This window comes from Vulpes lagopus, chromosome 10, assembly GCF_018345385.1.
Source record: "Vulpes lagopus strain Blue_001 chromosome 10, ASM1834538v1, whole genome shotgun sequence".
Taxonomy (NCBI): Eukaryota; Metazoa; Chordata; class Mammalia; order Carnivora; family Canidae; genus Vulpes; species Vulpes lagopus.
Genome location: NC_054833.1, coordinates 50,202,496 through 50,225,337, shown reverse-complemented (window position 1 = coordinate 50,225,337; position 22,842 = coordinate 50,202,496). Strand labels below are relative to the sequence as shown.

The 22,842-nt window shown below is 37.2% G+C and overlaps 1 protein-coding gene across 2 annotated transcripts in view; it reads left to right on the top strand.

The window, feature by feature from the left end:
- The window catches only part of DDX10 (DEAD-box helicase 10), a 253,969-nt gene that overhangs the window by 4,215 nt on the left and 226,912 nt on the right, over positions 1–22,842 (top strand). For both annotated transcript variants that reach the window (XM_041772524.1, XM_041772525.1), the window contains exons 2-8: positions 3,433–3,493; positions 4,267–4,397; positions 5,836–5,994; positions 13,487–13,607; positions 14,360–14,549; positions 18,210–18,336; positions 22,367–22,529. In XM_041772524.1, the coding sequence (XP_041628458.1) occupies positions 3,433–3,493; positions 4,267–4,397; positions 5,836–5,994; positions 13,487–13,607; positions 14,360–14,549; positions 18,210–18,336; positions 22,367–22,529 (952 nt within the window). The remainder of the gene's footprint in view (positions 1–3,432; positions 3,494–4,266; positions 4,398–5,835; positions 5,995–13,486; positions 13,608–14,359; positions 14,550–18,209; positions 18,337–22,366; positions 22,530–22,842) is intronic.

Sequence of the window (22,842 nt, the reverse complement as noted above, 5' to 3'; positions counted from 1 at the left end):
GCCTTTGTATAGGGTGCAAACTGTCCAGCAGTTTGTGGTAGCCAAGAGTGGAGCTAGTTCTTGAATGATGTGTTTTCCAGACATAAAAGATTAGCAAGAACATTGTAGGTCGAGGGAGCAACACGAGGGTATACAAAAAGATGTGAAAATGTGTGGTGTTCTTTGAGGGGAAGATACTCTGTGGAGTGTGCTATGTGTTCCTGAACTGGCTTCTGATGAGGTTGCAGGAGAGGGTCAGAGATGGATTGTCATTGATTTTGGAGGCTGTAGTTGTGAGAATAATGGCCTCCTAAAGATGGCTGCATCCTAACCCTGAGCCTGTGAATGTTACATGGTAAAGGGTAATTAAGGTTGCAGATCAGCTGATTTTAAAATAGGAAATCTGGATTATCCAGGTAGGCCCAGTGTGATGACCAAAGGGTCCTGAAATGTGGAGGAAGGAGGCAGAAGAGTCAGTGTGGAAATGCTGTGTAGTGAGGAAGACCAGAAGTCCATTGCTGATTGGTTTTGAAGATGGAAGGGGGATGTAAGCCAATCCAAGGAAGTAGGCAGTCTGTAGGTGCTGGAGAAAGCAAGGGATGGATTCTCTCCCATGGTTGCCAGAAAGAACTTTAGCTTACTGAGACCCATGTTGGACTTCTGACTTCCAGAGTTATAAGTTAATACATTTATATTGGTTTAAGCCACTGTTGGTTATCATTTGTTTCAGCACTTGTGGGAAATTCATACGGAGGCCCTTTTTAGAGACTTTATCTGGAAACAGTGGGGAGTCTCTGGGGGCAATTGGAGAACATAGCCAAGCTGTAAAGGCTGTGGAGATGGTTGGTATAGTCTAGGTCTTAGGTCTTCTGAGAGGTTGATGCCAAGTTGGGATTAAGTGAATCGGAGATTGATCGGGGGAAATGTCTGCAGAAGTAAAGGAGAAGGAACAGAAATAGGGAAGGGAGGGAAGACAGAAGGAGGTGCCAGTAGGAAGAATCTCAGGCTAGAGCGCAGTCTAAGAAAGCTTCTGCTCTTGGGATGTCCTGCAGCCAGCGTTGCCCTTGAAGGGACTCTCCCATTCTGCAGGAGTGAGTCTCCAGTCATGCCGCTATGCACAGTCACTGGGAACAGCTGGGGAAGCATGGCCCTGGCAGGTGGATCTGGAGGATCAACTACTGCAGAAACTATGTTTCTGCAGCTGGAGATCTGGGTAGTTTATTTCTAAGGCCACTGGGTAGGGGGTGTGTGCTGGGGGTTCTGAAGGGGAGTTGGGGGTTGAAACTGGTTGAGAAATGTTGAGCTCTGTGTTTCAGTTCAGCAGCTGTCGTCACTATTGCTTAATGACTCCATTGCACCTGGGATTCATTTAGACTTTCTTTGATAGTAATCAGCTGGTGCTGTAGGTGAGCCCTGTCTAATCCACGTGTTCTGGCCCTGATCAGAATTTGACATGGTTTGTGGCAGGTTGCTTTTCTTGTCATGATTGCAGTAGATGGAGCATTCTAGGACGTTCTTATATTTTCTTCTGCTGCTTTGAGAATGTGAAAACATTATTCACTTTTGTGAGAAGAAGAGAGTTGAAAGAAGTACAGGAAGGTGGTCAGTGATATCCACCCTATTCTCCCTTCCATACCCTCCAGCTTTCCCAACGGTGGTGGGAATTTCTGAACAAGTACTGTCAGTGAAACATCCGTTCTCTGAATTTAGAAGAGTTATACACATTTCAGAGGGAGTGTGAACATTAGAAGAATAGAGCTGAAGAAGAAAATGGGTTAAAGGGGAGATAGAGTTTTATTTTGTTTGTAGGAACCGTAGCTGACTTCTCTGGCTTCTAAGTATTCCTTGGAATGTAATCAAGAGTCTTCTGGAACAGGGTCGGTAACCTTTTTCTGTAATAGGCCAGATAGTCAATATTAGGTTTTGTGGACCATGTGATCTCTGTCACAACTGCATAGATGATATGAAAGTGAGTGGTTGTAGTTATGCTCTGGGAAAACTGCAAGAACAGGCAGCAGATTGGATTGGGCCATAGTTTGCTGACTTGTTCTAGTTCATCAGTAGATTTTAGTCCTTCCATTTCTTCGACTTATAAGAATGCGTTGTATAGCTTAATGGCCCAGAGAGTGCTGGAACAGTTCAATTCTTTCAGACTGTCCATTTAGGACGTTAGCCGACTAAAGATAGGTGTGCAGTATTTCCTTGGAGTAGCCCACTTTGCCTGTGCTGTGTCTCTGATGGAGGCTCCTCTACTCCTCCTAGAAGCATTTCCTTTGTGAAAACAGCTTTTTAGCTGATCATATCACAAGTGCATGGGTGGACTGTGCCTAATTTTGATGTTGTGTTCAGGAGATTTATCTTCCAATTAAAGTTCCCTGATGGGACAGGTTATTATAATGAACTTTTCTCTTCTAATGTGGGTGTGCTGATTATTCCACTCTTCTCTGGAATGATTTGTAGAGATTAAGGCGATGTTTTAGTGTTTGTGTTTTCAGCATGTGAGGACGGGATAACCCTGTCTGGGCTACATTAAGAATACGGGAAAGATGATATGTAGACTGTAAAATGCAATAAAAGCTGTCATCCCTTTACTGCCTGGAGTGTAATTTAAATAAATGAACCTTACAAATGCAACTTTTCCCTTTTGTGAATCATAAATAATTTGGCAGCATATTCCCAGATCTGAACAGGAGTTCCTGCTTTCAGCATCTGTAATAAAATACTTCTCCTGAGTAGCTGAAATTAAATTCAGAAAATTGGGTTTATACTAATGAAGAAATCAGTAATGAACATTTAGATAATTTAAAGTTAAAGGGCAAAATGTTAGTTATTGTGGCTTCAAAGCGTGACTGAGACATTTTCTTCTAGTGATGGTTAAGTAATACTCCCTCCTTCACTGTACCCGCAGGTGAAGAGTTGTCAGGTTGGATTTGGTTTGCCACTGACTTATGGTTAAAGCCCAAAAAGATTTGCGCTAACAAGATACATTTCTTTAATTAACTTCAATCTGTTCTCCAAAGTGTGTAAATAGAAGTATTCTCATTGTGCTCTGTGGCTCAGAGTAATTTTCCCCCTTATTTCATAATATTCCTTGATGGGCTGAAAGTAAAGTGTCTTCCTAAAATTGATGTGGTGATGACTTACTGTGTTCTCAGAGGTGAAGGAGGGTAGCGGTGGTGTGTGTTTCGAATGAATGAGGTGTTTTTTTCTTTAAACCAATTTAAATTGTTACAAGCTTATATTTTTGATTCATGACAGCTTCCTTAAGGCATATTTCTTTGTAGAAGGAATGATGGTTTTTAATTGGAAGTGATGATTGAATTCAGTCGTGTGGTACCAAGGACTAGCCAGGCAGCACAATGTAGACCAAAAATGGCTTTGTTGTAAAATAGATGAATTATAGAGTACATGATTTTGTCTTAGGTGACACAATCTTCTTTTTCTTTTTTTCAGATAAATGTAAATGAAATCACAAGATTTTCAGATTTCCCCTTGTCCAAAAAAACATTGAAAGGTAGGCCTATGGTGATCTTGGGACATGTTGTTGAGTTTCTTGATGTTTTTAATAAATGAAAAAAGATTTAAAGCATTTAACATGAAAGATACTTTTTGGCAAATAATTTTGATATCTTGAACCTCTACCACCAAGAAGCTATATTAATCATTCAGTTTTTCTGATTCGTCATTCTCATCCTTTGTGAACTGTAGAACAGTAGTGAGAAAACAAGATGCCAGGGCCTCTCAGTAATTAAAATAAAATCTAATTATGTTAAAATGAACAAGAAAACAAAAGTGTTATCTTTTATATTAGTGTATTAGGGACACTATAACAAAATCTCAGATTGGAGGGGCTGCTGCTAAAACAACAAATTAATTTTCTCTGTAACTAATTAATTAGTTCTGGAGGCTGGAATTTCAAAGATGGAGATGCTGGCAGGGTTAGTTTCCTCTGAGAGCCATTATGGAAGGACGGGTATGTTCTAGGACTCTGCCCTTGGCTTATAGATGACCACTGTCTTGCTGCATCTTTGGTGGTACCACTGTGCAGACATACCGTTGGTGTCTCTGTGTCCAAATTTCCCCTTCTTATAAGGACACCAGTTACATCAGACCAGGGCTCATTTGAACTTAATCACCACTTCAAAGGCCCTATTTCTGAATATTGTCATATTCTAAGGTACTGGGTATTAGGGCTTCAATGTAGGATATTTAGGGGGCATAGTTCAGCCGGTGTTCCTGTTTTACAGGGATTTTCTAAAGTGTCCCTCTTTCCCTCTGAACTGGCAGGTTTGCAAGAAGCCCAGTACCGTTTGGTAACTGAGATACAGAAGCAGACCATTGGATTGGCTTTGCAAGGTAAAGATGTTCTTGGAGCTGCCAAAACAGGATCTGGCAAGACTTTGGCTTTCCTTGTTCCAGTAAGTAGTTTATTTGTATTGGGTCAGGTCTACTATTACATGTTTTTAAGACATTCTGTGCCTAGGTAGAAATCATTATGTAGAGTGTTGTTTCCTGCTGGATTTCTTTGGCTAGAATGCAAACTTTATCAAATGGGAGCCATAGCTATCCTGTTCTCCATCATATTCCCTGTCCCAGCACAATTGCCTTACATGTGGAAGGCACTCAGTAACTTTTTGAATGAGTGAATTGCTGTGCCTTGACAAGCCTTTACATTCTTGAAGTATGTGGGTGTTCCATGGTAGCAAGTCAGAATGGTTCCACTGGGGAAGGCCGGGGAGGCTGTTTATTTGCTCATGCTTGCAAACCTGCCAGTTGCATTTATACTTGCCACTTATTTAGGATAAAGCTGAAATACGCACTCAAGAGAGATTGAGTGATTTGTTGAGAATTTTCCAGGACATTGATAGCTGTCCTTTTGAGCAGTAAGACAACAGAGCCTCTTAGGAATTTACTTATATCTCATTTATGCAGTTGGTTTCATAATATAATTCCTACAAAATAATTGGCTTATAAAAATCACACTTGAGTTTTTGTTCCAAGTATTGCAAAACCGTTTTTTCATTAAATCCAATTTTTCATAACAGTTTCTCCGTAACTTTCACTGTAATTACACAGTGACTACACAGATGAAAGTTTAATGTGGTTTCTGTTCAGAAAATGGTGACAGGGGGCACCTGGGTGGCTGAGTGGTTGAGCATCTGCCTTCAGCCCAAGGTGTGATCATGTGATCCCAGAGTCCTGGGATCGAGTCCCACATCGGGCTCCCTGTATGGGGCCTGCTTCTCCCTCTGCCTGTGTCTTTGCCTCTCTCTCCGTGTCTCTCATGCATAAATAAATAAAATCCTAAAAAAAAATTGTGACAGATATTTCCCCGAAATCTGTTTTAATAGTTTGAGGGCTGCACATACCCCTCAGAGATGACCAGTCTCCTGTCTGCAGAGCTCTGGCGGCAGCTGACCTGCACGGGGCTTATGTTCCCTTCCCTCTATGACTTGAGGGGTCTGGTGGCTGGAAGAAAAAGAAAAAGCAAAAAAAGAATTTCTTCTTTCTGATTGGATGACACTTGTGACTGGTATGTCTTCTGCTTGGAAGATGCCTTTTTTTTTTTTTTTTTTAAAGATTTTATTTACTTATTTTGAAAGCAAGAGAGGATGAGCAGTGTGGAGGAGCAGAGGGAGAGGGAAAAGCAGGCTCCCTACTGAGTAGGGAGCCCAATGTGGGGCTCGATCCCAGGACCCCGAAATCACAACCTGAGCCGAAGGCAGATGCCCAACTGACTGACCCACCCAGGTGCCCTGGAAGATGCCTGTGATTTGGAAGAGCAAGGTTGTTGGTTCAGGAAATCAAAATGCTGCCTTCTTAAAGGACTCAACACAAATTTGCTGTCTTTTTGAGGTGCTGGAAGCCTTGTATCGTCTGCAGTGGACCTCAACAGATGGGCTGGGGGTTCTGATTATATCACCTACGAGAGAACTGGCCTATCAGACCTTTGAGGTTCTCCGTAAAGTAGGAAAGAATCATGACTTTTCGGCTGGTCTCATCATTGGTGGAAAGGTTTGTCCTTTGTCCTTTTTTCTATAACTTTAATTGGAGCACAGTGGCAGTTGATAGGAAAGAAATGGAGATTTCATTTAAACAGGTAGGCTGGTATCCTGGTGGTGTCACTGTTATCGAGGGTTCTGATTATCAATTTTGTGGGTCCCGAAAGTCCATTACTGTGAGGGTATCTGAATTGATCAGGTTCTCTGAGATTAATGTACTCTAAAAGCCCTTAAATCTGGGATTCCTGGGTGGCACGGCGGTTTGGCGCCTGCCTTTGGCCCAGGGCGCGATCCTGGAGACCCGGGATCGAATCCCACGTTGGGCTCCCGGTGCATGGAGCCTGCTTCTCCCTCTGCTTGTATCTCTGTCTCTCTCTCTCTCTCTCTCTCTCTTTGTGTGACTATCATAAATAAATAAAAATTAAAAAAAAATTTAAAAGAAAATATGTAACCCTTGATGGGATGAGCACTGGGTGTTATATTTTGGCAAATTGAATTTAAGTAAAAAATTATAAATCTAAGAGGTTGAATAATTCAGAACATTGCTGGGTCAGCAGCAGAAGAAAGGAAGACAGTGTTTTAAAAAAATTTTAACTATTTGAAGTATAGTTAATACATAATTACATTAGTTTTAGATGTACAACATACTGATTCAACAACTCTATATGTTTTGGTATGCTCACCACAAGTGTAGTTACATCTGTACATACAACATCTGTACATACAACACTGTTACAGTACCACTGACTATATTCCCTGTGCTTTTCATCCCTGTGACTTAATCATTCCATAAGTGGAAGCATATATCTTCCATGCCCTTTCACCCATTTTGCCTATCGCTCCCCTCTGGCAGTCATCAGTTTGTTTTCTGTATTTATGGGTCTATTTTTGCTTTTTGTTTTTGTTGTTTTTAGATTCCACATAAGTGAAATTATATGGTATTTGTCTTTCTCTCACTTATTTCACTTAGCATAATATTCTCTAGGTCTGCCTGTGTTTTTGCAAATGGCAAGGTCTCATTCTTTTTTATGGCTTAGTAATGTTTCTTTACATAAATATACCACATCTTTTTTATCCATTCATCTATCAGTGGACACTTGGGTTGCTTCCATATCTTGGCTATTGTAAGTAATGCTACAGTGAACATAAGGCTGCATATATGTCTTCAGATTGGTGTTATTTGGATAAATACCCCAGACTGGAATTGATCATGTGGTAGTTATATTTTGAATTTCTTTGAGGAACCTCCATACTGTTTTCCACAGTGATTGTAGCAATCCACCAATAATGCACGAGGGTTCCCTTTTCTCCGAATTCTTCACCAGTGCTTACTTCTTTTTGATATTAACCAGTCTGGCAGGTGTGAGGTGATACCTTATGGTGGTTTTGATTTGGCTTTTGTTGATAGTTTGTGACATGGAACATCTTTTCATGTGTCTTTGCCATCTGTATGTTTTTGGGAAAATATCTAAGTCCTAAGCCCACTTTTTAGTTTGGTTGTTCGGTTTTTTGAGTTGTATAAGTTCTATATATGATACATATTATATATACAAACAAGATATTATAGGATATTTCAGGATATTACATATCATGTATATATGTAAGATATTAACCCCTTATCAGATATGTCATTTGCAGGCATCTTTTTTCATTTAGTAGGTTGCCTTTTCATTTTCTTGATCGTTTCCTTTGTTGTACAAAAACATTTTACTTTGATGAAGTCCTGATAGTTTTTTTTGCTTTTGTTTCCCTTGCCTGAGGAGACATATCTAGAGAAATATTGTTAAAGCCAAGAGATCGCTGCCTATGTTTTCTTCTCAGAGTTTTATGCTTTCAGATTTTATTTTTGTGTATAGTATAAGATTGTCATCCAGTTTGTCTCTTTTGCATGTATCTGTCCAGTTTTTTTAACATCATGAATAAAAGAGGCTATCTTTTCCCCATTGTATATTCTTTTCTCCTTTGTCATAGATTAATTAATGTATATGTGGGTTTATTTGTGGGCTCTGTATTCTACTACATTGATCTGTGTGTCCATTTCGTGCCACTAATATACTGTTTTGGTTACAATAGCTTTGTAATACAGGTTTTTTTTTTTTTTTTTGTATATTTTTTTATTGGTGTAATACAGTTTGAAATCTGGGATTGATACCTCCAGCTTTGTTCTTTTTTCTCAAGATTCTTTTGGCTATTTGAGGTCTTTATGGTTTCATGCAAATTTTAGAATTCTTTGTTCTATTATTGTGAAAATACCATCCTTATTTCAATAGGGATTGCACTGAATCTGTAGATTGCTTTGGATAGTATGGACATTTTAACAATATTTTTGCAATCTGTGAACTCGAGATACCTTTCTGTTTGTGTAGTCTTCAGTTTCTTTTATCAGTGTCTTAAAGTTTTCAGAGTACAGATTATTTTTATCTCCTTAGTTGTTAATTCCTAGGTATTTTATTAGTTTTTAGTGCAGTTGTAAATGGCACTGTTTTCTTAATCTCTTTTTAATTTCTTGTTACTAGTATATGGAAACACAACTGATTTCTATATGTTAATTTTGTATCTGTGACTTTACTGAATTCATGTATTATTAGTTCTCACTTTTTTGGTTGAGTCTTCAGGGTTATTTATATATAGTATCCTGTATCAGCAGATAGTAACAATTTTACTTCTTTTCTATTTGGATGCCTTTTATTTCTTTTTCTTGCCTAATTGCTCTGGCTAGGAAAAGTTTTTAGATTTTTTTTGTCATTGAGTATGATGTTAGTTTTGAATTTGTCATATGTGGACTTTATTTTATTGAGGTACATTCCTTCCATACCCACTTTGTTGAGAGTTTTTATCATGAATGGATGTTGAATTTGGTCATACGCTTTTTCTGCATCTATTGAGATACTTTGTTTTGTTAATGTGGTATATCATGTTGATTTGCAGATGTTGAACCATTCTTGCATCTGTGGAATAAATCCCACTTGACTGTGGTGTATGATTCTTATGATGTATTGTTGGATCTGGTTTGCTAATTATTTTTTATCATTTAAATATTTTCATCATATGTGTATTGTTTAACCTCCATCCCTTAGTTCCCCCATCTCTCCACCCATCTCCCCTCTCATAACCATCAATTCTCTATAGTTAAGAGTCTGTTTCTTGATTTGTCCTTCTTTTTCCTTTGCTCATTTGTTTTGTTTCTTAAATATCACATTCGAGTGATAAGATATGATATTTGCCTTTCTGTGACTTATTTCAGTTAGCATGATCACTCCAGCTCCATCCATGTCATTGCAAATGGCAAGATTTCATTCTTTTTTATAGCTGAGTAATATTCCATTGTATATATATATATACCACCTCTGCTTTATCCATTCATGTATCAGTGGACACTTGCGCTGTTTCCATAATTTGGCATTTATAGATGATGCTTCTATTCAGGGGGCATGTATCCTTTTGAATTAGTGTTTTTGTATTCTTTGGGTAAATACCTAATGGTGCAATTGCTGGATCCTAGGGTAATTCCATTTTTAACTTTTTTCTTTAAAGGGCTTGTTAGACAAAGTTGTCTAGTATTTTTTTTTTTAAGATTTTATTTATTAGAGTGTAAGTGCATGTTCAAGCAGGGGGAGGGGCAGAGGTGGAGGGAGAAGGACAGGGAAGACTGCATTGAGCACAGAGCCCTATGTGGGGCTTGATCTTCTGCTCAGAGTCTAAATCAAGAGTCCAGTGCTTAACCAACTGAGCCACCTAGGCACTCTTATTTTTAACTTTTTGTGGAACCTCCATACTGTTTTCCAAAGTGGCTGTACCAGTTTGCATTCCAACCAGTAGGGCAAAAGTGTTTTCCTTCTTCCACATTCTCACCAGCACCTGTTGTTTCCTTGTGTTGTTGATTTTAGCCATTTTGACAGGTGTGAGGAGATAGCTTATTGTAGTTTTGATTTGCATTTCTCTGATGATGAGTGATGTTAAACATCTTTTCATGTGTCTGTTGGCTATCTATATGTACCCCTTTGGGAAAATGATGGTCTTCTGCCCATTTTTATTTATTTATTTATTTATTTATTTATTTATTTATTTATTTATTTATTTATTATATATTTTTAATAATTTTATTTTTATTGGTGTTCAATTTGCCAACATACAGAATAACACCTAGTGCTCATCCCGTCAAGTGCCCCTCTCATTGCCCTCCACCCAGTCACCCCCACCCCCTGCCCTCCTCCCCTTCCACCACCCCTAGTTCGTTTCCCAGAGTTAGGAGTCTTCCATGTTCTGTCTCTGATATTTCCCACTTATTTTTTCTCCTTTCCCCTTTATTCCCTTTCACTATTATTTATATTCCCCAAATGAATGAGACCATATAATTTTTGTCCTTCTCTGTTTGACTTATTTCACTCAGCATAATACCCTCCAGTTCCATCCACGTTGAAGCAAATGGTGGGTATTTGTCATTTCTAATGGCTGAGTAATATTCCATTGTTATACATAAACCACATCTTCTTTATCCATTCATCTTTCGATGGACACCGAGGCTCCTTCCACAGTTTTTCTGCCCATTTTTAAATTGGATTATTTGAGTATTGTGTTGTATCAGTTCTTTATATATTGGATACTAACCCTTATTTGATATGTCATTTGTAAATATCTTCTCTCATTCCATAGTTGATTTAGTTTTAGTTTTGTTGATTTAGTTTTGTTGATTGTTTCTGTTGTTGTGCAGAAACTTTTTATTTTGACATAGTCTCAGTTTATTTTGATATAGTCTCAGTAGTTTGCTTTTAATTTACTTGCCTTAGGCACATCTAGAAAAATGTTGCTATGGCTGATGTCAGAGATTTGCCTGTGCTCTCTTCAAGAATTTTTATGGTTTCAGGTCTCACATTTAGGTCTCTAATCCATTTTGAGTTTATTTTTGTATATGGTATAAGAAATAGCTCTAGTTTAATTCTTTTGCATGTGGCTGTCTGGTTTTCCAAATACTACTTCTTAGAGAGATTGATTTTTTTCCATTGGATAGTCTTTCCTACTTTGTCAAAAATTAATTAGCCATATCATTGTGGGTTGATTTCAGGGTATTATTCCTTTGATCTGTGTGTCTGTTTTTATGCCAATACCATACTGTTTTAGCATAACTTGAAATCTGGAATTGTGATACTTCTGTTTTTTTTTTTTTTTTTTTGTTTGTTTTAAGATTGCTTTGGCTACTCAAGGTCTTTTGTGATTCCATACAAATTTTAGGATTATTTTTTCTAGTTCAGTGAAAAATGCTGTTGGGATTTTGATAGGGATTGTATTAAGTCTGGGTTTGCTAATATTTTGCTGAGGGTTTTTGCATCTGTGTTTATCAGAGATAGTGATCTATAGTTTTCTTTTTTTGTGGTGTTATTATCTGGTTTTGGTATCTGGGTGATGCTGGTCATATGAAATGAGTTTGGGAGTGTGCATTCCTCTTCAATTTTTGGGAACTGTTTGAGGAAGATAGGTACTAACTCTTCTTTCAATATTAGAACTTAACCTGTGAAGCTGCCTGGTCCTGGACTTTTGTTTTTTGGGAGTTTTAAAATTATTGATTCTGTTTCATTACTTGTAATTAGTCTTTTCAGGTTATCTATTTCTCTGTGATTCAGTCTTAGAAAGTTGAGTGTTTTTAGGAATTTGTTGTTACCTAGATTTCTCAGCTTGTTGTAATTCTAGTTTTTTATAATTTGTATTTCTGTGGTATTGGTTGTAACTTCATTTGTAATTTTTTGGGGGGATTTTTCTCTTTCTTGATGAGTGTTTTTTAAAAAGTCTTTTCACAAAACCAGCTTTCATTCTTTTTTTTTTTTTTAAAGACTTTACTTGAGAGAGAGAGGAGGAGATAGAAGAGAGGCAGAGGGAGAAGGACAGGCAGACTCCCTGCTGAGCAGGGAGCCCAACACTGGGCTTGATCCTAGGACCTCGGGATCATGACTTGAGTTGAAGGCAGATGCTTCACTGACTGAGCCACCCAGGTGCCCCTTCTATTGTTTTTTGAGACTCTATCTCATTTATTTCCACTCTGATCTTTATGTTCTTACTTCTAATAACTTGGGGCTTTAGCCGTTCATTTTCTGTTACCTGTCAGTATAAAGTTAAATTGTTTATCTTGAGATTTTTCTTGTTTTTTTTTTGAGTTAGGCCTGTATCACTGTGATGGTTGATAATGATTTCAATCTTCAATTTGAGATTTGTTTTGTGGCTTAACATGTGATCTGTTTTGGAGAAGGTTATATTTACACTCGAAAAGTATGTGTATTCTGCAGTTTTAGATGAAATGTTTTGTATATACCTGTTAAGTAGATGTGATCTGATGATGTTTTTGTTTTTTAAAGATTTTATTTACTCATTTGAGAGAGAGAGCATGCACATGTGAGCAGGGGAGGGGGCAGAGGGAGAAGCAGACTCCCCACTGAGCAGGGAACCAGACGTGGGACTTGATCCCCAGATTCAGATCATGACCTGAACTGAAGGCAGATGATTAACCAACTGAGCCACCCAGGCACCTCTAATGTATTAAGTCCAGTGTTTTCTCATTTGTTTTCTGTCCAGATAATCCATATGTAAGTGGGGTCTTAAAGTCCCCTACTATTTGTGTATTGCTATCTATTTCTCCCTTTATGTCTGTTAATATTTTTTGTGTTTAGGTGCCTCTATGTTTGGTGCAAAATATTTACGAATGTTATATCCTCTTTTCGGGTTGATACCTTTATCATTATGTAATACCTTTTTTTGTCTTTTGTTATGGTCATTGTTTTAAAGTAAGTTTTGTCTGATACTCTAGCTTTTTGGAGTAGAAGATGGTTTTGAGGAATGTTGATTTTAGCTCATGGTGGAACCTGCTGTGCAACTTGTGCTCTACTTTCTAGTATACCTGGAATACTTGTTTCTACTGGAGTTTCTTCTAGACTGTGAAGATAATACTTGAACTCTTGAATTGATATGCAGACATACACAAAGGAAGAGTAGCATTACAAACCTTACATATTCATGTACCTGTCACCCATCTTTAAGGACTAACATTCTGTGGTTCTTGTTTCAAGGACACAAGTTCTAGAACATAGAGTGCTCAGCCCACTCCCTCTTCCACCCCCCTCCCCACCCCCCAACCCACAAAGTGCAGTGAATGTTGTTGGAGAGCTTCCCCACTGCCTCTGGGTTCTGGCTTAAATAACGGCAGTGATTCCATGGTAAGTCAGTTTTGGCAGATGTAAAGAGAATTGAAGACTTGGAGCATTTATAGAAAATTTTTCTTGGCCTCAGAATCCTGGGTATAATTAAGAATCTAGTGCACTCTGAGCTCTTTAGGACTTCACTTAGGACTTTTGTTTGCCCAGAAATTTGGACATGTTGCAGAAATAGAAGGGGGAAATCCTGTCTCTTTGTAGCATAGCTACTTGCTATGATGAAATGATACATGCAGATGGCTTTTATAGTTTTGATATACAGGCTGCTCATGATGTGTCTGTGTAATCAAAAGAAACAACTGTTTTCAGGATCTGAAACATGAAGCTGAGAGGATCAATAACATAAATATACTTGTTTGCACTCCGGGTCGACTTCTTCAACACATGGACGAGACGATATGTTTTCATGCTACCAATCTCCAAATGTTAGGTGAGTCTAATGAATTTCCAATGAAACAATCTGAGACCTAGGAGAGAAACCTCATAAATTTTAATGACAAATTTTTATTTTATTTTTTCCTTTATTTATTTATTTTTAAAATATTTATTTATTCATGAGAGACACACAGAGAGGCACAGAGACATAGGCAGAAGGAGAAGCAGGCTCCCTGTGGGGCGCCCAACATGGAGCCACGCAGGTGTCCTAATGATAGAAATTTTTAATCTTAATATTTATGTAATAAAACATCTGAGAAATAACTTGAAACAATATTTTGGCATAGGGATTCTAAACCCAGAGAGTACTAGACTTTTTTTAAACAAATGGTCAGAAGAATTTAAGTAGTTGTATATGAAATTAGATACATCAGTAGTTGACACTGCTAAGAATTTATCTTTTAAGATATATGCACTTTTGATGATATTACCTAATATAGCTATTTTTTTCTGAACAGCTCTGTACTTTGGAATAGTTCTAGATTACAGGTGCAGTGATAATACAGGGAGTTCCTTTATGCCCCTCCCCAGTTTCCATAGTATAATGTCTTACACAACTGTGGTACTTTTGTTAAAATGAAGATTAACATTGATCGTTATATAAATTACAGACTTTAGTTGGATTTCACCACTTTTTCCACTAATGACCTTTTTTTCTCTTCTAGAATCCTGTGCAGGATACTAGATTACATTTAGCCTAATGTATATTTTAAATACTGTAGTTCATCTTGAATTTTCTCTTTTTAGTTCTTGATGAAGCAGATAGAATCTTGGATATGGGCTTTGCTGACACCATGAATGCTATTATTGAAAATCTTCCCAAGAAACGTCAGACTTTACTTTTTTCAGCGACACAAACCAAATCTGTAAAGGACCTTGCACGCTTGAGTTTGAAAAACCCTGAGTATATCTGGGTTCATGAAAAAGCAAAATATAGGTATGTACTATTTGAAACCATATTTGATTTAGTCAGGAAAATCAATGTTCTTTTTAATATAATAATTCAACATTTTAAATTAATGCTTTTTTAGGAAACTAGACATCATTTTATGGGTTATGAATTGTGGGAAGCAGAATAAGATATACTATTTAAAATTATTTAAATATTTGATGCACATTTAAATGTTGGAATACTCTAATGCTGTCTTTTTCAAAATGTGGTCTGAGGTACAAATATCTTTCTGTAAGATGTTAACATGTTAACAGCTATTTATTAATAACTACTTCTGCATAAAATGAGGGGCAATGGGGTTGTGTGGCTGTGTGGGAAATGGGTTTGGGGAAATAGATTTTAAAGAGTATTTTGACACAAGTGGAAGTTTGTGTATGTATCATTGTAGACTGTGAACATACCTGACTTGTAGAAATATTTTCTAGTCAAGGTCTCAATATGGATTCAACCCTACCATTATCTCTATCATAACTTCTCTTTCTTCCTATGAAATGTTAGTCTAAAAAGAAATAGATTGGGGAAAATGCTGGGTTATCCACTTGGAAAGTTTTCAAGTGTTGGGAATATGGGCCTTGAGATCCACATTAACTTGGTTCCGCTAATAGATGTCTAGGATTAAAGATAGCCTTAGGAGAGGCCAGACTCCGTGCTTCCAGGTGATCTTAATTGATGAACTTTGGTATCTTTGGTCATCAAGAACTCGAGAGTGGCATAGCAAGAGATTCTTGAGGTAGTTTACTCCTTAGCTTAGTGGAGTAGACAGTGGTCCTTGTTTATAAGGTTGTATTGAGATAGCTATTGAAATTCTTGGTACAGTTAATAATCTAAAGATTGTCTAGGTCTTTAGATTTTCTCTGTTCTTTTTCTATTTGTTTTCTGCCTATTTTCAAGACTCTTTAGTGTTTTTACAGGACACAAATTTTTTAATCATTAGGTAGTCTCTAAAACTGTGCATAAGTTAATTGTACATAGTACCCTTGTTGCCAATTTCTGTAGATAACAATGAGCTATTATCTATAGATCAGTTAGAAAAAATTGAATGCAAATACTATTCATTTCATAGATGATTTTTTAAAAATTTTATTGTTTTAGAAAGAGAGCATGAGTGGGGGGGAAGGGTAGAGGGAGAGAGAGAGAGAATCTCAAATCGACCCTGCACTGAGTGTGGAGTGCATTGCAGAACTCAGTATCATGACCCTGAGATCATGATCTGCCCCAAACTAAAAGTCAGACACTTAACTGACTGAGCCACCTAGGCACCCCCATAAATGATTTTTGAAATGCAGCTCCATCACTTATAAAAAATGGGGCTTTCAGAAACCATGTCTCCAGTGACATAATTGACAACTGCAGGCTGTATGGTAATGACTGTGGCAATCTCTAATCTCCTGTTCACCAGAGCGCTACAAAAAACAGACTTGTGAATTTTGTCTCATGTCATTATTGAAGTTTCTTCTCTAGCTATTAATTTGGTTAATACACCATAGGAAAATCATAGTCAAGAATATTTTTAAGGGCCACTGTCTTGGGTCCCCTCCCTCTTTTGGAGTTTTGTACTATTGTTCAATAAACTTGATTTGCTTCCCGCTAAAAAAAAAAAAAATTAAGGCACTATAGAATATCTGCTCTCAAATTGTGAAGGACCAGAAAAGTAATTTAAAAGTTAGATCTTTCTGAAGTTGTGTATTAGAGTATACTTAGAAACAGTATACCAGTATGTTTTCTTTATATTGCTATTGTAGTGAGATGGTGCTTCTAATGATTTTTTTTTTCTTTGAGAAAAAATTGTTGTCTTTAGATCATGGTAATTTGCTGTTTTACGGTGAATATAAGTTGAATTCTGTGGTGAATTATGAACCATTTCAAATTCAAGATGGATATGCTGAGCTTATGTTATTAGGTGCATACAAATGTAATATTACATTTCCTGTTAGCGTAATTAACCATTAGGAAATGTTGCTCTTTATCTTTACTAATGCTTTTTGCCTTGAAGTCTAGTTTGATCTTAGTCTCCCTATAGCAGCTTTCTCTAGGTTCATGTTTGCATGGTGAGTCTTTCTCTGTTCACTTACTCTGTACATTATATATGCCCTTATGTTATAGATTTGACTTTGTAAGCAACATATGGTTTTATCAGGTAGGTTAATTCCTTTGCAACTGGAGAATTTAGTTCATTGACCTGTGACTTACCATAATAGGTAATAGTCTTTACCCCTTTCCACTGTGTCTTCATTGTGAAGTATTTTAGTTTCATACATTTTAAACTCCATAAGCTGTTAGTAATTACTTTTTGAAACACGAATATTTATTTAGATCTATCCAAATAGTTATTCTTTATGATATTTTTATTTCTTAAAAGAATTTCCTTTTATTCTTAGTTTAGGTTTACTAATGGAAAAATTCTGTTTGGACTTTTCTGAGAACTTCTTTATTTCTTCTTTACTCTTGAAGGATATCTTGGCAGGTTTTTTCTTCACAGATACCTTTCTGTTGGTCTAACATAACTTTTGTTATGTCAGATTTAGCTACAATTTTCTTGTTCCTTTGAAGGTATTGTGTATTGTTTAGGATTTTCTTATCTTTGATTCTTAGTTAAACCATGAATGATTTTATTTATTTATTTATTTATTTATTTATTTATTTATTTATTATTCATTCGTTTATTCATTCATTCATTTATTCATTCATTCATTCGTTTGTTTGTTTGTTGGCAGGTAGGTGTTGTAAGGACAGATGACCCTGATCTGGGCTACCCTGGCTTTTAGACTCTGGGACTGTTGTATTTCTGTTCTGCTTAGAGCCCTGGCTGGTTATGGACCTTCAGGAGGTCTCACCTGAAAGGTGTGGGTATTTACCAGAGCACTTCCATCCTGGCAGGCTCTGAACTTCAGAGCCCTGAGAGTGCCAGGATCTCTGGTCAGCTCTGAGCTTCCCAGTTCTTGCTTTTTGCTTGTTTTCACTCATTCTGGTGCGTATGTGTTTAGGAGTTGTCACACTTCTTGTGGGACAATTGAATGAAGAATTTAAGATGCAGTGTTTTTTTTTTTTTGGTTCCTTCTCTCTGGGATTTTGGACTGCTGTATTTAGGCAGAAGGTTGCTATTCCACCTCACACCTGCCTTGCAAATCAGCAGATGCTTTGAAGGAAAAGTGGAAATTACTCTGGGGCTTGCCTCAGGGCATGTCTGTTTATTTTTCTGTACTTTAAGTCCTTAGACACCTTGCTTGCTCTCTGATGCCTTCTGTTGTTTTTGTTTTATGCTAAATCCAGGCTTTATATTAGCACTAGAGGCCATCAAAATGTTTTTTTTTTTTTTCAAATGTTAATCTGATATGGACAACCCCTTTATGGCAGGAATGATAGCTTTTTAACCTTAAAGTTTTAGCAGCCAGTGATGGTTATTGCCTAGATCCTTTATTTCATTATGATTTGCAAAATTGTGATAACTGATTCTATTTTTAATTTCTAAGAAGTTCTCTTTCGCAGTATGTGTATGTATGTATGTATGTATGTATGAGAAATTTGTTGGAGAGGCATGCTGCTGTTAATAGTTTACTAATTTTTTTTCTTTTTTGGTGGGTCTGGATTTTAAAGTTAACTGATATGGCATATTTTTAATGTTTTTTTTCCTCTTATTTCCATAAGCACCCCTGCCACGTTGGAACAGAACTACATAGTTTGTGAGCTGCAGCAAAAAATAAGTGTGTTATATTCCTTTTTGAGAAGCCACCTGAAGAAGAAAAGTATTGTATTTTTCTCCAGTTGTAAAGAGGTACTGAATGATTAAGTAATTGATGTTGAATCATCCCTTTTAAAATAGTAAGTTTCAGTTAGATAAATAGCAGTTTCTTCTGTTTTAATAAATACAGTGCTAGACATGGTAAAGAATATGAGAAACAGGTGTAGTATCCCTCAGTGAATACTGGTAGAACAAACCATTGAATGGCCAGACGAACCACAGGTCTTTATAATCTGACACCCACCCTCTATGAATACTGAACTGAATATGCTATATATTTCCATGCTTTGATGCCCTGATGCTCTCAGGCATGCCCTCTCTGCATTCCTTTACACTAATGGCTGAGGGAGTGGTGGATGTCCTTTGAGGCTAAGCTCAAATGTTACATCTGGAGATCCTTCTCTAATACTCTGGAACTCCTTGTTAGAATCAGTGGGTTCCTCCCCTATCATTCTATAGTGTGTATGTCTTTAATGCAGTTACACATTTGTTTAATATTAGCCGTTTGCTGTGAATAAAGGATTCAGTGATAAATAAGAATACTTGTCTCTTCCCTTAAAGAGAAGGGACCTTAAGTGATTTTTATGTCACTTTCCTCTCTATATTTAAGATTACCTGAGGATATATAGTTGTTGGCATATAGTAGATAGATTCTAGATTTATGGGTTTTTGAATACTTAGTGTGGTAAATATGCCATTAAGTTTCCCTCCAGCTTATGGGGAAGATAAGTGGTGGTCTTTCTGTTGTACTCTGTCTTTTTTAGGAAACCTCTTCATTTCCATGGCTTTAAATGCCATTTGTGTTCTAACAACTGCCACACTGACATCTCAAGCCCTGATCACTCTCCTGAGCCCCAGAGTTATGTATCCACTTGAATACTAGAGATTTCCAGTTGAGTGTCTTGAGGGCATCTCAAGTTTAAAATAAGAACAATTTAAGATTTCATATCCTGAGGATTATTCCCTTCCATCTCTTCCCCATTCTAAATGACTGAATCCTTAATTGTTGCCTGTCTTCAGCTTATTGTCAATATTTTGATAACTCTCATTACCTCTACCTCCTCTCACCACACCTCATGCTACAGCTAAGTCTAAGCTATACTAACCTTTCTCTTACTTGTGGCTGGTCTCTTCATTCTCACAGTTTCTTTCCTATAGTTATTGTACATTCTAGCCAGAATGATCTTAGAAAATCATCTGCCTCAGTGAGTTTTTTTCAAGAGCAAGAATTCAATCAGTTTTGACTCTGGAGACGGAAACTGCAGAAAAATTTTCATGAACTCTGTTCACACCTCTAAGTTTACATATGCACTTTTTTGAGCTTAGTTTACCTGTATCTGTCATCTGCAGGTTCACCTTTCTCCTCTACCCTTTTCATGATAGCCCTTTTAAAACTGCAAAAGAAAGGCACAAGTCCGACTATATCTAATCCTACTGGTACATTGTCTTAGGACCTGAGAACCTTCCTGGCACCAGGGGGATTGCTGTTTAGAAAGTGAATGGCTTTAAGAACAAGCCAACAAATTTAGTTGGCTTACATTCTTTACTTATAATAGAATTTGTAGGGAGACTTAATGGACTTACTAGTTGATGGATTATTATAAATTTTATTTATCATCATTTTGAAATATAGGCATTTAGGGCAGCCTGGGTGGCTCAACGGTTTAGCGCTGCCTTCATCCCAGAGTGTGACCCTAGAGTCCTGGGATCGAGTCCCACATCGGGCTCCCTGTATGGAGCCTGCTTCTCCCTCTGCCTGTGTCTCTGCCTCTCTTTCTCTCTCTCTCTGTGTCTCTCATGAATAAATAAAATCTTAAAAAAAAAAAAAAAAGAAAGAAATATAGGCGTTCAAAGAAGTAAGGTTCTTTCCAGTACATTTTCTTTTCTTTTCTTTTTTTGAACTTATTTTTAAAATTCCAGTATAATTTTACATATGGAGTTACATTAGTTTCAGGTGTGTAATATAGTGGTTCAATAATTCTGTATATTAACTCACTGCTCACCACGGTAAGTGTACTTAATCTCCTTCACCTGTTTAACCCACCCACCCTCTGGCAACCACTAGTTCTCCATATTTAAGAGTATGGTTTTTTTTGTCTGTTTCTGCCTTTGTTTGCTTGTTCTCTTAAATTCCACATTGGTGAAATCATATGGCTTATATCTTTCTCTGACTTATTTCACTTAATATTTTACCTTGTAAATCCATCCATGTTGTTGCAAATGGAAGATCTTATTCTTTTTTATGGCTGAGTAATATTCCATTGTATATATGTATTGCCTATTTTTTATCCATTTTTTTCTGCAGGGACACTGTGCTTACCCTGTCTTGGCTATTGTAAACAATGCTGTAATAAACAGGGATGCATGTATTTTTTTGAATTAGTATTTTGTTTACTTTGGGTAAATACCCTGTAGTGGAATTGCTGGATCATATGGTAATTCTATTTTTAATTTTTTGAGGAACCTCCACACTATTTTTTTTTTTTTAAGATTTTATTTATTTATTCATCAGAGAGAGAGAGAGAGGCAGACACAGGCAGAGGGAGAAACAGGCTCCATGCTGGGAGCCTGACGTGGGACCCGATCCCGGGTCCCCAGGATCATACCCTGGGCTGAAGGTGGTGCTAAACTGCTGAGCCACCAGGGCTGCCCACCTCCACACTATTTTCCACAGTGGCTATACCAGTTTGTGTTCCCACCAACAGTGTACCACAGTTCTTCCAGTACGTGTTCTGCATTTTTGTGAAGAGATTTTCCTAACATGCATATTAGAGAAAATAGGAATAAAATAATACGATACTCTACCTCAGTGTACCAATTAGTATTCATTTATTATCATTTAAACTAAAGAGAAGTAACAATCAGTTCCATTTACTTCCATATATGAAGAGATGTAATAATATCCAATGTTGTATAACAAAATTATTATCTATTAGTTTGTTTTGCCTTTTGTTTTTTAAAAATATTTATTTATTTAGAGAGAGCATGCATGTGGGGGGTGCAGAAGGAGATGGAGAGAGAGAATCTCAAGAATACTCCCTGCTGAGCAGGGAGCCTGCTGCAGGGCCTCAGTTCCATGACCCTGATATCATGACCTGAGCTGGAGGCAGACGCTTAACTGACTGAGCCATCCAGGCACCTCTTTGTTTTTCTTTTTATCCAATTCTAACATTACTTGTTCTGGTCAGTTCTACACTAATGTAGTAGTAGCTCAGCCTGAAAATTTTTAATGCTTTATTGTAGAAAGTTGTAAAAAGTTTAAGATAATCAAAAGACTTTGAAGCATTAAACTTAAAATAAAGTTCTGTGGGGTCAGAAAGTTGACATAGGAGTTCAGGAAGGAAAAAAATGCAAAATTTCTTTGTCTTGAGGAGTTTATTTTGTCTTTAATTTTTTTCTAGGACTTAATTTTTTTATGGCAGTTTTAAGTTCACAGCAAAGTTTAGGACCTTCTTTCACACAGGCATGGCTTTTATTATTTATTTTCTTAAAGATTTTATTTATTTGAGAGGGAGAGCAAGAGAGCTCGAGAGAGCACAAGAGCAGGGGGAGGGAGAAGCAGACTCCCCTGTGACAGGGAGCCCTTGTGGGGCTCCATCCCAGGATGCTGTGTTCGTGACCTGAGCCCAAGGCAGACAGACATTTAAGCAACTAAGCCACATAGATGACCCATGGTCTTCATTATTTTTACGTATTTTAAAAATGATTGTGGATATCAAATTGCTCTGCTACTTAGAATCTACTGGGTACATGTATAAGAAGTTTATTTTAAATTCTGAACATTTAATATATCAGAAATTACATTTTTTGCAGCTAGTTACATTTGGAAAAATGTCAGCTATCAAGTCGAAAACAAAAGGGGAGCATAGTTTTTAAAAAATTCTCACAGGACATAATGTGAGCAAAAAATGTTTGAAGACCTCAATTCTAGACTGCATTTCCCTTTCTCTGCTTTTTTTAATTAGTGAAACTTGTACTCCTTAAAGCAGTTTTGCTGTTCATCTCAGCTTGCTGTGCTGCTGCTATCTGGAAGAACCAAACTTCTTTCTCTGTTCGTGCCCAGGTTCAGTATCTGTACCGAGTGTTCTGCCGGCTACGTCCTGGCATCTCTATCCTTGCCCTGCATGGCCGCCAGCAACAGATGAGAAGAATGGAAGTCTACAATGAATTTGTCCGGAAGAGATCTGCAGTGCTCTTTGCTACTGATATCGCTGCCAGGGGGCTGGGTAAGAGCTTAGCAGAAAATATTCTGGGATCATGGGATATAGAATTTGCTTATAAATGGATGGATTTGGGAATTCAAATTGTTTCACTCGAATAATTGGGCCACTTTTTCTTAGAAAAACAAGTAAATTGAATTAAGGCTACATTGGTGAAAATTTTGGTTGTATTTTTGTCTTTGCTTATTGTTTATGAAAATAATTCTAGAATCCTGAGGACCCCCCCACAATCAAATGAGGATAAAGGTTTTTTAAGGATAGGAGGAAAAACTATGCTTGTTTCTTTGAAAATTGGAAACTTGGTAAAATATGACAACTT